This window comes from Eleutherodactylus coqui, chromosome 9, assembly GCF_035609145.1.
Source record: "Eleutherodactylus coqui strain aEleCoq1 chromosome 9, aEleCoq1.hap1, whole genome shotgun sequence".
Taxonomy (NCBI): Eukaryota; Metazoa; Chordata; class Amphibia; order Anura; family Eleutherodactylidae; genus Eleutherodactylus; species Eleutherodactylus coqui.
The window spans coordinates 153466855-153481380 of NC_089845.1; the positions used below are offsets into that span (position 1 = coordinate 153466855).

A 14526-nucleotide genomic window follows, 5' to 3' on the forward strand; every position below is an offset into this window, starting at 1 on the left:
GGCAGTTTGGGTGGACGGGGTGTGTGTGTGGGGGGGGGGGGGGTGAAGGGGGCAGATTGTAATCCTCTAGAAAGGGGGATGTGACGTCACTTATTTTGCACATGATGATATTTCTCAGTGTCTCTCCATACACAGGATTACACAATAGTCAAGAAGACATCAGGGGACGGTGTGACTCCCACCATCCATCTCCAGGAGTCAGGAGGATGGAGCAGGAGTCCTTTCCCCATCACAGAGCCTCCCTCCCCGATACATGAGCAGAAGATCCTAGAGCTCACTAACAAGATGATGGAGCTGCTGACAGGAGAGGTGATGCTGCGGGGGATGGGGGACATTATACAGTAACAGGAGGGGTCTGGGTGATGACTGAATATTGTGTTGTCAGGTCACTATAAGGTGTCAGGATGTGGCTGTCTATCTCTCCATGGAGGAGTGGGAGTATATAGGAGGACACAAGGATCTGTATGAGGACAGGATGGAGGATCACCAGCCGCTTACATCACAAGGTAAGAGGATTATTTTACAGATGGGACGGAGGCCTCTGCCCACAAGGGCATACAGTCTACAAGGGAAGGAGAAAGGGGACCGTAGATGAGGGTTGAAGCTATTCACATAGTGGTGGCAGTAGGGCTACTCTAGCTTGTAGGCTTTTCTGAAGAGGAGGGTTTTCGAGTTCTTTTTGAAGTTTTCTTAGGTGGGGGAGATTCTGATATGTTAAGGTAGTGAGTACCGGAGTATAGCTGATGCACGGGAGAAATCTTGGAGATGGTTGCGTGAGGGGCACACGTATAGGAGAGCAGAGAGCGAGGTCTTGTGAGGACTGGAGATTGTATGTGGGGAGGTATCGGGAGATTAGGTCAGAGATGTATGGAGAGGACAGGTTGTGGATAGCATTGTATGGTATTGATGATTTTTTTTTAACTGAAATTACTGAGCAGTGATTAGTCATTGAAAGGGTTGGCAGGGGGTAACTTGGAAAAAGGTGCATTAGATCCCCACTTAGAAGAAATTGCCTCCACCAAACGTTTTCTCCAGCATTAAATAAGATGTTGTTTTTGGACAGATTTGAACTTAGAACTCCAGCACTACAAGGCAGCAGTGCTAACTACTGAGCCACCACAGTTGTTCAGTGATGAAGTTTTGGGTTCAAATCTATCTAAGAACAGTGTTTTGTATGGAGTTTTTGTGTTCTCTTTGTGTTTATTCTTTTCCTCCTGGAAAGTGTGGTGGCTTAGTGGTTAGCACTGCTGCCTTCCAGTACTGGAGTCTTGGGTTCATATCTGACCAATGGAAACATCTGTGTAGAGTTTTTCAAAGTCCATGCAGATGTTGTCTGCACTGCAAGACTGTATGTGTCTGTATGTATCTATCATCGGGTTTGGCTGACCTGATCCGATTCTGTCAAAATCGACCTGATTTTACTCTCTGGCTGATCACCACGAGCAGCCTTACTTGTGAAATCTTGGAGGTCCCAGCAATCAGACCCCGACCAATTGGCAAGTTATCCTTTATCTTGTGGATAGGGGATAACGTGCTGAGATCTGAATACCCCTTTAGGGTCAGAACTCTGCCATTCCAAAATAAAAGTCAGCTTCTCCACCATTCTTTAGTGGATTACTTGTGTCCTTTGCGTCGTTGGCTTGTTGCATCACCCAATGTGTCTTCATCCTAAGGTCACAGAGGGCACTTATATTCTCCTGAAAGATGTTCTATTCCACTTTAAAATTCCTTAATCCTTCAATGTTCACAAGGTGTCCAGGTCCACATGGGCTTAAAGATTTTGCCTTCACTAGCTAATCTGACAATGTCGTATTGGGTGGAGCATTACATCTTTTCTCAGGCCAGTCCTTTCTGTAATGGTATCATGTGGTACGGGCGCTTCATAGAAGACCTTTTATTTATTTGGACTGTCAGTGGGGCCTGTACCAGATTTCGACACACACACACTAGTGTTTTTTTTTATTACGTATAATACATGCATTAAAAAAAATGCAGCGCGTTCTATTTTACAATGTATTACAGCTCTATTGTTCTCTATGGGCGTGTAATAAATGCTTTACGATTATACACCAATGTGGGGAAGTTTATATGCAAAGTTTCCCTAGATATGACCAAACTGTTAGCTCATGCATCATCAGTTTCCGTCGCCGCACACCAGACCTTGTAGCTAAAATCCTGGGACGCAAATTCTGTCTCCAAAAAATCCTTAACAAGACTTTTGTTGACTCAAGACTTTTCAGAGCCAGACTTGATGAGTTAATCTCGGAGGCCATTGGTGGTAAAAGTTCACATCTACCAGAAACCAGACCCAGACTCGCAAAAGCTCTGAAAAAGAAAAGAACCAATTCTCGCTCTTTTTGCCGCTCCAGTCCCAGGAATTCATAGTAAAAAGACCTCGCGAGAATAAAAGTGAAGTCTCTCATTTAAATGGAGGCCCGCTTGGTGCCGCTGTGCTCAGCCATCCAAGTCGTCTTCTGCTAATTCTTTTGCATTAAGGGCAACACCTCCTCCCCTTCCCGATTCATCCAGGGTGGGGGGAGAGTCTTCCTATTTTGGGAAATTTGGTTTGCCCATGTCGCAAATGCCTAGGATTGGAAGGACATGTCTTCAAGTAAAGCCATAGAATTTTCTACCCTATCACCCAGAACGCTGCTTCAGTTCCAGAATTCTGAGGTCCTCTTCGAAGGCCCAAGCTTTCATTCAAACGATAGGCAACCTATCTTCTCAAGGAGTGATTGTTCCCGTATCTCATTCTCAACACTTTGCAGGTTTCTATTCTATTCCATTCATGCTACCCAAGAAGGATGGCACTGTCAGGCCCTTTCTCGACCTGAAGAAGTTGAATCAGTATGTCAAAGTCTCACATTCCTGCTTGGAGTCACTGAAAATCTTTCATTGCATCCATGGAACTGCAGGAGTTTCTGTCTGTCATTGACATCATGGATGCCTATCTTGATGTACCTATCCGCCCAGTGCATCAGTGATTTTTCTACTTTTCACCATTTGGTCAAATCCCTTTCAATTCGGGTGGCTACGGTCCCCCGAGTCTTCACAAAAGTTCTGGAATCAGTGATGTCTATCCTCCGCTCCAAGGGGATAGTGACCATTCTCTATCTCAATGACATCATGTTGAAAGCCCCTGTTTTGTCGCCAACCTGAATAGTCTCCACATCACTCTGGACACCCTGACCACAAGTTCGGATAGATCATCAACCATCCCAAGTCATACCTCACACTGTCACAATGTCTGCTTTTTCTGAGTGTTTCCTTCGACACTGCTGAAGTCCATGTACTAATGTGAAGCAAAACTACTTCTCTTCCAGAAGCATGTACTCTTTCTGCAAACTCCGAACCCCATGACCATTCATCACTGCATGAGTGCTGGGGCTATTGGTCTCTGTCTTTCAAGGCGATTCCTTTCGGCCAATTTCACACTTGGCCCCTCCAGTGGACTATCCTCTCGAAGTGGGACAAGTCAGTGGATTCTCTCGATCAAAAGATCTGAACACCTCTGCAGCTTAAGCACTCCCTTCTTTGGTGGCTGGAGTCTTACAGATCCATCTAGAACACTTCTTTTTGAGTGTCCAAACTGAAACTGACAATGCAATGGCCATCGCATATATAAACTATCAAGGCGGGACTCGTAGCACCAAAGTCATGGAGGAAGCAGCAACAATCTTGATTTGGGCCAAAGATCACTTTCCACTGCTCTAGTCAGTCAATGTACTGGGAGTAGACAACTGGATAACAAACTTCCTCAGCAGAGAGACCGTTGACCCGGAAGAATTGGAACTATGTCTTAAAGTCTTTTGAGCACTCTGTTGAAGCTTGGACCAACTGGATGTTGACTTCATGGCATCCAGAATCAATTGCAAGCTGCAACCTTTGTGACCAGGTCTCAATAGCCCAAAGCTCAAGCAGTAGAAGCACCAGTAATTTAATGGACGGAATTCCCAAACATCTTTCCCTCCTTCTAACTAACCCCAAGAATATCAAGATGGAAGGTCATCTAGTGATTCTCATCACCCAAGATTGGCTCTGCAGGGCATGGTACATGGATCTCATTGACTCTCTGTGGCGCCTTCCTCTTCGAGAAGATCTTCTCTTACAGGGACCCCTCTTCCTCCCGAATTTGTCTATGCTTCATTTAACGACGTGCATGTTGAAGCTGCGGTCCTTAGAGTCCGTGGAATTGTGCAACCTGTCATTCAAACCATTGCGTTTGGAAAAATTTATTTCACTGGTGCGAGCAACGTAGCTTTCATCCAATGCGTTTCTCTTTATCCCACCTCCTGTCCTTCCAACAGGAGGGTCTGGCAATGGCTTTGAGTCTTGGTTCCTTTAAAGGGTCAGGTTTGCACACTAATTATACTTTTTCAATGTCCTCTGGCTTCAAAGTCCATATTTTTCCACAGGAGGGGGGTGGTCACACTGCTTCTCCATATCATTCAACTGTCCCTCCTTGGAGGATCTTAATCTCATACTGGATGTGCTATAGTCTCTTCCCTTTAAGTGGTGAAGTGATGTTTCCGCTACTTGGTAGCAGTCACCTTGATCTGCCAGGTTTCAGAGCTCTCAGCATTGTTGACCAAGCCTCCGTTCACCATCTTTCATCAGGACAAGGTGCTCCTGCGTTCTGTACCTTCCTTCCTACCTAAGGTGGTGTCGGCATCCCACATCAATAAAGACCTCATATAGATATACAGGGGCTCATGTAGTCATCACTGTGTGCTTGTGTCTCCACAGATGGAACTAGTAGGAGAAATCCCCCGGAGAGATGTCCCCGTCCCCTGTATTCTCAGGACTGTGCAGAGGAAGATCCCGATGTCTCAGAGGACCATCAGGTAGCTGACGCTGAGTCTATAAGAGGGTCCTGCAGTCATAGATTTTGGGGGTCTTTTCTGGTGATCTGTTAGATTTTCCTCCTGTCTGCTGTATTGTACTGAATTATTACATATGACAAATCAGGGGGAAGATCTGACCATTATTAAAGTGGAGGTAGAAGAAGAGTCGATGATGGATGATCACCCGTGGATGAGAGACGTGAAGGAGGAGATTCCAGTAGATGTTACCGCAGGTATGTAATAAAGAATGGGGAAAGTGAATTGAGGTTTCTTAAGGCTGCATTCCCACATGGCTCTCCTAGCACATTTCTCCAGCGATATTTAAGGTACATGTTATTCTCAGCCAATCAGCTGCTACAGGTGAAAGCACATGATTTTTTTTTTTAAATATGTTTTTATTAATCAAATTGGGACATACATCCAACATTATAATAACATCTCAAAAACCGCTAGTGCTTGTGTTGTCCAGGGTCTGGACCGGGATATATAATGTTATGACATAGACAATTTACAGCTGCCAATTAGCTAGACACCTAGAGACCCCCCACCACTGGCGTACATATAGGGGGTGCTGGGGGTGCGGTTGCGACCCGGCCCCTGAGCCCCAGGGGGCCCACGGGGCTTACTTTGCAGTCAGTCAGGCGGCACTGACTGACTGCACTTACTTTCACTATGGTCTCTGCGCAGGCAGGCAGGCTCTCCTGCACATCGGTGTTTCCTCCCAGGACCTCCGCTCAGACCCCTCCCCCATCTGGTTCTCCAGCACAGAGATCATCAGAGGGGAGGAGTCTGAGCGGAGGTCCGGGAGGAAGCACCGATGTGCCCGGATATGTGCACCGATGTGCCTGCCTGCGCAGAGACCATAGTGAAAGTAAGTGCAGTCAGTGAGAGGGAACCTCCTCGGTATGATTAAGAAGGGGGAGGGGGTGAGTGAGGGGTGTTCTGTGTGTGATGGTGAGTGGGGGAAACGAGGGGTGTTCTGTGTGATAGGGAGTGGGGGTGAGTGAGGGGGGTTCTGTGTGATGGGGAGTGGGGGTGAGTGAGGGGGGTTCTGTGTGATGGGGATGGGGGGTGAGTGAGGGGGGTTCTGTGTGATGGGGAGTGGGGGTGAGTGAGGGGGGTTCTGTGTGATGGGGAGTGGGGGTGAGTGAGGGGGGTTCTGTGTGATGGGGAGTGGGGGTAAGTGAGGGGGGTTCTGTGTGATGGGGAGTGGGGGTAAGTGAGGGGGGTTCTGTGTGATGGGGAGTGGGGGTAAGTGAGGGGGGTTCTGTGTGATGGGGAGTGGGGGTGAGTGAGGGGGGTTCTGTGTGATGGGGAGTGGGGGGGACGAGGGGTGTTCTGTGTGATGGGGAGTGGGGGTGAGTGAGGAGGGTCCTGTGTGATGGGGAGTGGGGGTGAGTGAGGGGGGTTCTGTGTAATGGGGAGTGGGGGTGAGTGAGGGGGGTTCTGCGAGCCGGCACCTGACTTCACTATTAGAGGTATGCTAGAACCGAGCCGCTGTTTTGGTGACTGAGGGCTCAATGCCACAGCCGTAAGCCTACAACACTGTGGGAGACCACCAGCATCTCACACATTTCCCAGCCATGCACGCTGCCGGCAGGGACCACATACGGTTTTGTGTAGCACTGCACATGCACAGGGGGATGCTTTTTTTAATTCCCCACTCTGTTTAGAGTGACAATGCGTATGGAAACAATGTAATGTGTATGGGCAGCGTATCATACAAGTGTACAGGGCTCACGTTACGTGGTACGCAGAGAAAGAGAGCATGCTGGGATTACCACGTGTGCATAATACGTGGTGAAAACCTGGCCGTGCACATGAGCCCTAACATGTTATAAAAGTTAGCTCATGCTGTCCCCAATGTATGTGTGCCTGTATTATGTATGTGTACATATCATTATTTTTTTCTTTCTTGGGGAAGCAGAGCGTGCCTTGAGGCTTGTGTTCTGGATGTTTTAAAAATCTAAAACCCCTGACTACTAATGATCCATTGATGGGTCATTAAAAAAAAAATCGGTAATGTAGTTAAAAGTGATATACAAGGAGTAGCTGTGAAAAGGAGTGGTGGGTGGACGGGTCTGGAAGGGGGCCCCAAGCTAAACTTTTGCACCCGGGCCCATGAGCCTCTAGCTACGCCCCTGCCCCCCACGGCAACGGCACAAACAGTATAACACCCTAGACAGGGGGATCCCCCAATATCATCTGTTCCTGGAACCAACAGGTGTGGTAAAAACTATTCTTCTCTTATTCTCTGCGGCAGCAGCTGGACAAAACTCTCCGAGTCTCGAAAGAGGACTGCACCATTTTTTCTTTGAAAAGTGATGTTCCCGCCCAATCCATTTGGAACAGAAACACTAATTTGTCCAGGAACAGTGTAAATGGAGGGCCTGTTGGCTGTATCCACACCTGTAGAATAGCCTTCAGTCCCGCCGCCACAAAGTGCAAGAGCTTGCGGACTCCTTTTGAATAACAATATGTATTCGGGTCAAGATACCCAAAAATCGCCCACATTGGCTCCTGTGGACAGAAGTTTGTCAAGTGTGTGTTGGTGCACCCACGTATTTTGGACCAGAAGGCCTGAATTAGAGGGCATGTCCATAAACAGTGATAAAGAATAAAAGCATGTGCTTTTCAAATGCAAAACACACGAATGCCAATGTGATTCATCTGTACAAGCCCCCCTCCTGAAAACTGCATTGCAAAGCTGTGATGTTTTTAATGTGCAATTAACATGCACAACAAAAATGCTGTATAAACGCCATTGAAATGCGCTACAGGCGGCATGTTGGGATGCAGCCCACAGCGATTGTCTCTCAAAATTAACTCCTCACCTAAACTGTTGCTGGGGGATAAGTATCTGATGAGTGGGAGTTCAGAGATTCCGGACCCCCACCACTCACAGGTAACCAGAATCGTGAGATACCCCAAGTTAATGTAGTGGAGGTCATACAAGCACACTACCATTCTATCTATTTCAATGTTTCACACATGCAGTTATAGAGCCAAAGCCAGAAGTGGATTCAAAAGAACAGGAAATATAAAGCAGGACTTCTACTTTTAATTTCTGGTACTATTAATGGCTTTGGCTCAAAAAACTGTATTTCCAGCCTAGTAAGAAAGTCATAAATTTGTCTTTGTGGTTTGAAAGAAAACGAAAAATCACAAAATCCATTTTTAATCCCTACAGAAAATCCCAGTAAGAACTCTGATGGAAATGTCATGTTATCAGTAAGTTATAAAGTAGAAGATGAAGATATCCCGCAGCACTCTTCAGGAGGAAACCTCCTTACCCTTAATGTACATCCAGGACTTCACAGTACAGGTCTATCATATAATCCCCCTAATCATGAGGAACCTTCTGCTGACCAATCACAGATTGTTACCGCAAGTGCGGGTCAGGAAGGGGGGAAAAGGGTTCAAGGTGGTTTATATGGAAAACTGTTTCCAAGAAGCTCAGGTCTTTATATGCACAGAATTCACACAGGTGAGAAGCCGTATTCATGTTTAGAATGTGGAAAATGTTTTGCAAAAAAGTCATATCTTGTTTTACATGAGAGAATTCACACAGGGGAGAAGCCGTTTTCATGTTCGGATTGTGGGAAATGCTTTAGAGATAAATCAAGCCTTGTTATACATCAGAGAATTCACACAAGGGAGAAGCCTTTTTCATGTTCAGAATGTGAGCAATGTTTTATTAAAAAATCAAACCTTATTATACATCAAAGAATTCACACAGGAGAGAAGCCTTTTACATGTTCAGAATGTGGGAAATCTTTTACAAATAAATCCGATCTTGTTAAACACCTGAGAATTCACACAGGAGAGAAGCCGTATTCCTGTTCAGAATGTGGGAAATGTTTTATAAAGAAATCTAAACTTATTATACATGAGCGAATTCACACAGGAGAGAAACCTTTTACATGTTCAGAATGTGGGAAATGCTTTAAAAATAAAGCAGATCTTGTTCGACATGAGAGAATTCACACAGGAGTGAAGCCATTTTCATGTTCACTTTGTGGGAAGCGCTTTACACATAAATCAAGTCATGTTCACCACGAGAGAATTCACACAGGAGAGAAGCTGTTTCATGAGGAAAATATTTACAATAAAATCAAATTTTTAGACTCTACTCCACTACAGTCCCAGTGATTGTTGTGACAGATGTCAGAGGAAATCAGCTGACTTCTACAACCAATCAGAGGCTGCAGCATCACGGCTCATTCTCCGGCCGTTGGCACTCACATACTGGATGCCATGTTGCCAGGAGTACAGGAATATGACTCTGCAGCCTCTGATTTGCGGTCACCTGATTTTCTGTGACATAATCTGTTACAACAATCACCAGTACCACAGTGGACTAGACTGCCGGATCCCGGTGGCCACAGATCAGTACGTATACTTCAATTTATTATGTTGGTGCAGCCAGCCCTATTAAAGCTTGTATGACTAGAGAGACAACCCTCCCCTCCCACTCCATTCTACCTTTTCCCTGGCGTCATTGCTGAGATTCTTTGTTTTTGGGGTCAGGTTGAGGATTAAATTCAAAACTTAGTTTTTTAGTTACACCTGAATCTCTTTGGGTCTGGGCCCTTCAAGTTTTGCTTATTGTTCCGTCTACAGAGACAAAATGGTTTACTAAGCTTCAGCTGAAAAGGATATCCTTTCTTTCTATTTGGTGCCCTTTCTAGAAGATCATCCAATGTAGGACCAAAGAAGGATTCTTCAGACTGCAGAATAGCACATAATCTATTCTATGAGGCTGAGCACCCCTTCGCGGTTTTTAGCCACAAAGCCCTCCTGGCAGAATTAGTGCCACAGTATGGGCAGAAAGCCTTACAGCAGCTACAGAGGTGCCCGCTAGGAAGACTACAGCAAGAGCTAGGGGTAGGTTGGAAAGACTATCTGATCCCTTGTATGTGTTTTTTTTTTAATATGTCTTTCTAAGTGGGAGAGCCAGACTCTTAACGGGCAAGGCTGTACGGTAGTAGATTTTTTTATTTTTTTTTAAAGTACATATCTCTTTGACAGACCATAGCATCTGCTAAGGAACCCAGATCCTTAAATGGTGAAGAAATGTTTTTTGTCATCTTTACCACTGGACCATCTATTTTAAATGGGTTGTCCTGTTGTAAACTATTGATGGCCTATCCTCAGGATAGGTTATCAATAGTAGATCAGTGGGGGTCTGCCACATGGGATCTTAGCTGATCAGCTGTTTCTGGGCTGCTGTACTGAGGGCCGGTGCACTAAGCTGATTTCAGCGGGAAGCAGTCAGCTCTGTTCTCACTGCAATGGCCAGGCTTGCTATTGTAGCAAAGTTTCCTTTCATTTCAATTCCTGCAATACCAAGCCTGGCCATTACAGTGGGATCGGAGCTGTCTGCTTCCTGCAGAAATCAGCTTAGTGCAGGAGCGCAGCGGCCCTCCAAACAGCTGATCTGCGGAGGGCTGTTTGGTGCTGTCCTGAAGGCCTGGATACTAAGACTCCTCTCCACTACTCCTGGGGCATGCTTAAGAATAGGAAAAAAACATGGTGCCTGCTGTGAGCAATGGACTGGAAGTCACATGGTTGCTGCCAGGTATGGCTACACATTCAGCAGAACACACACTGGGGGAAAGGAATACAAATTCTCTGCCTATACTACCACCCAAAGGAGTTCTGGCTTTGGTCAGGAGCACCTACCCATCAAATGGATTGTTATTGGTGCACTGGGAGGAGAATCTGCACCAAACTTCTGAGCTGCTCTACAAAGAGGATTAGGCCCACAGGAAACTCCATAACTCTGTAGCTAAACCCATGGGGGCCTGCAGCCTGAGGTGTATTGGCTTCATTAAGATGGTGATTCGACTAGACAAGAAACCCTAAAGGGGTTCTGTCATTAGTAAAAACAAAAAATTCTATACTTACCTATTCCTCTCCAGGCAATCTTCTTACCACATCTTCTTTTGGCTCCTCCGTTTCCTGGGTCACCTTACTGCGAGCCAGGCGGATCCTCTTCTCCCTGTTATCTAGCATCCATTCACAGGCATTCTGCTTCCTGCAGGTCAGTGTACCCGGTCACTAGTGACGTAGCGTTCACTGCCTAGCAGGAAATGCCGAATCCTGTGCAAGGCTATTGCCGAGACTGCACATGCGTGCTGTCTTGCCACGTGTGCTCATATACTATTGCCATGAGATCCAGACGGCTGTAGGTGATCCGACCCGGGGACTGGAGGAGCCAGGAGAAGATCGGTGAAAAGAAGATGCGGTAAGAAGACTGACTGGGAAGGAATAGTTAATTACAGAACAGGGTTGTACCTTAATTACCATCTCTTTTCTGACAGCCCCCCAATGATCTCCCATCATTCTGCTTCTAACATGATGTGCAGCGTTGTTGTGATGTTACTTTTTTTCTTTAATAAAGTGATTATTTTCTCATTTGTCATAAATCTCTTCTATTCGGTAAGTTGAATTTTGTTAATTTACCAAAAAGGGTTTCTAGGTCTGCCTCGGTTTACAAAGCACTGATAAGTCACATCACATGGTGGAGATTGGCCACCTTGGTCACAGGACATGGTATCACGTCACAGTCTAAAGAAAGTAGGAAGCAGCAGGGAAAAAGCGGACTCTGCGGCCTCATGTCCACCGGCACACACGGATTCCCAGTGCAGAATCCCGCAGCGGGTTCCAGCCGTACCCGCAGCCGTGAGGCCAAAAAAGACATTTTCTCACCTGTCCGGATACGGCGCGGATCTCCTCTGTCGTGGCTGGATCTTCTTTTTTTCTGCACAGCGGATGTGTCCAAGCACACCGCACGCATGCGCCATGCTGTTTTGTTTTGTAGCAGGCTGCATTCTTTTTCCTGCGAGTGCAATCCACACGCCGGTGAAAAATGACATCCGCGGGTATTTAATGACCTGTGGATGCCCAATGAATATCTATGGGCATATTGAACTGCGGATCATCCGTGCCGATTCCATAATTCCATTATGCCCGTGGACATGAGGCCTTCAACTCATTTTAAAACTTCAGAAGCAGATTGTAAAGGTACCAGGCACGGGTTGGAATCTAACTAGCAATTACGAAATCCTACTAACAGCGCTGTTAAAGGCTTATTGTAAAAACTTGATCACCGATTCCCTCTAACTTTTTTTGTTATCTATATATATAAAATTGAATGTATGTCTGCGTGTCTGTCTATGTCTGCATGTCTGTCTGTTTGTCCTTTATGCGCTACTACACCATTCATCCGATCGCCATGAAACTTTGGGAAGTTGTTGAGTACACTCCTGGGAAGATTATAGGCATAGTACATTTATGCTACGATAGGTGGCGCGCATGCGAGCTCCGTCGACAGTTACGCCCCCCCCCCACGTAGATCGTTCGATTTCCATCATTGCCACTAATTCTCTCACTTCCCGATGTTGTAGAAACATGAAATTTGGCACGAGCATTGATTGTCATAAATAGGAAAAGGTAATGGGTCCCAACTCGATTATTCAATTATAAGCGCCAAAGAATTAGCGTCCAAATTTTACGTACGGAATCTAATTTTCTCGCTTCCCAATGTCATAGAAACTTGAAATTTGGCACGAGCATTGATTATGTCATAAATAGGAAAAGCTAATGGGTCCCAACTAGAGATGAGCGAACGTACTCGGTAAGGGCGATTTCGCAATCGAGCACCGCGATTTTCGAGTACTTCACTACTCGGGTGAAAAGTACTCGGGTGCGCTGTGGGGCGGGGGGTTGCAGAGGGGAGTGGAGGGTAGCAGCGGGGAACAGGGGGGAGCCCTCTCTCTCTCCCTCTCCCTCCCCCCCCCCCACTCCCCGCTGCAACCCCCCGCTCACCCACAGCACACCCGAGTACTTTTCACCCGAGTAGTGAAGTACTCGAAAATCGCGGTGCTCGATTGCGAAATCGCCCTTACCGAGTACGTTCTCTCATCTCTAGTCCCAACTTGATTATTCAATTCTATGCGCCAAAGAATTAGCGTCCAAATTTTACGTACGGAATGTAATTTTCTCACATAGAAACATGAAATTTGGCACGAGCATTGATTATGTCATAAATAGGAAAAGCTAATGGGTCCCAACTCGATTATTCAATTATAAGCGCCAAAGAATTAGCGTCCAAATTTTACGTACGGAATCTAATTTTCTCGCTTCCCAATGTCATAGAAACTTGAAATTTGGCACAAGCATTGATTATGTCATAAATAGGAAAAGCTAATGGGTCCCAACTCGATTATTCAATTCTATGCGCCAAAGAATTAGCGTCCAAATTTTACGTATGGAATGTAATTTTCTCACATAGAAACTTGAAATTTGGCACGGGCATTGAATATGTCATAAATAGGAAAAGCTAATGGGTCCCAAGTCGATTATTCAATTCTTTGCGCAAAAGAATTAGCGCCCAAATTTTACGTACGGAATGTCATTTTCTCACATAGAAACTTGAAATTTGGCACGGGCATTGATTATGCCATAAATAGGAAAAGTTAATGGGTCCCAACTCGATTATTCAATTCTAAGCGCAAAGCAATTAGCGTCCAAATTTTACGTACGGAATCTAATTCTCTCACTTCCTGATATATATAAATGAATTATGTATGAAATCGAACGATCTACGTGGGGGGGTCGTAACTGTCGACGACGCACGCATGCACGCCATTTATCGTAGGATAGTTGTACTGTGCCTATAATCTTCCCAGGAATGACTCAACAACTTCCCAAAGTTTCATGGCGATCGGATGAATGGTGTAGTAGCGCATAAAGGACAAATAGACAGACAGACCTAGACAGACAGACAGACCTAGACAGACAGACAGACCTAGACAGACAGACAGACATAGACAGACAGACATAGACAGACAGACACGCAGACATACATTCAATTTTATATATATAGACTACACCATTCATCCAATTGCCATGAGACTTTTGGAAGTTGCTGAGTACACTCCTGGGAAGGTTACTGGCATAGTACAACTATCCTACGATAGGTGGCGCACGTGCGAGCGTCGTCGACAGTTATGCCCCCCAGACAAAGATCGTTTGATTTCCATCTCAAGCACGAAAGCAAAAGGCATTACAAGCAACGGGATGAGTGTTCAACTACAAAATGATGCATCCGCCGAACGTTTCGCAAGACAATTGCTGGATATTGAGAATGCTGAGGTAAAATGAAAGCTGCGCTGTGATTGGTTGCTATTTCTTATACTGCTGAGGTAACATGAAAGCTGTGCTGTGATTGGTTGTTATATATTATACTGCTGAGGTAAAATGAAAGCTGTGCTGTGATTGGTTGCTATTTCTTATACTGCTAAGGTAACATGAAAGCTGTGCTGTGATTGGTGGCTACTTCTTATACTACTGAGGTTGCATGAAAGCTGTGCTGCGATTCGTTGTTATATATTATACCACTGAGGTAACATGAAAGCTGCGCTGTGATTGGTTGCTATATATAATACCGCAGAGATAACATGAAAGCTGCGCTGTGATTGGTTGTTATATTTTATATTGCTGAGGCAGAATAAAAGTTGCACTGTGATTGGTTGTTATTTCTCTTACTGCTGAGGTAACATGAAAGCTGCGCTGTGATTGGTTGTTATATTTTATACTGCTAAGGTAACATGAAAGCTGCGCTGTGATTGGTTGTTATCTAGATATATAAAAACGAATGAATGTATGTCTGTCT

At 45.4% G+C, this 14526-nt stretch overlaps 1 protein-coding gene across 1 annotated transcript in view; it reads left to right on the forward strand.

Moving 5' to 3' along the window:
• The window catches only part of LOC136578560 (zinc finger protein 271-like), a 50600-nt gene extending 39336 nt beyond the window's left edge, over positions 1 to 11264 (forward strand). Inside the window, exon 5 of the mRNA XM_066578694.1 lies at positions 8321 to 11264. Within this exon, the coding sequence (XP_066434791.1) occupies positions 8321 to 8996 (676 nt within the window). The 3' untranslated portion in view covers positions 8997 to 11264. The remainder of the gene's footprint in view (positions 1 to 8320) is intronic.
• Positions 11265 to 14526: the final 3262 nt, after the last annotated feature.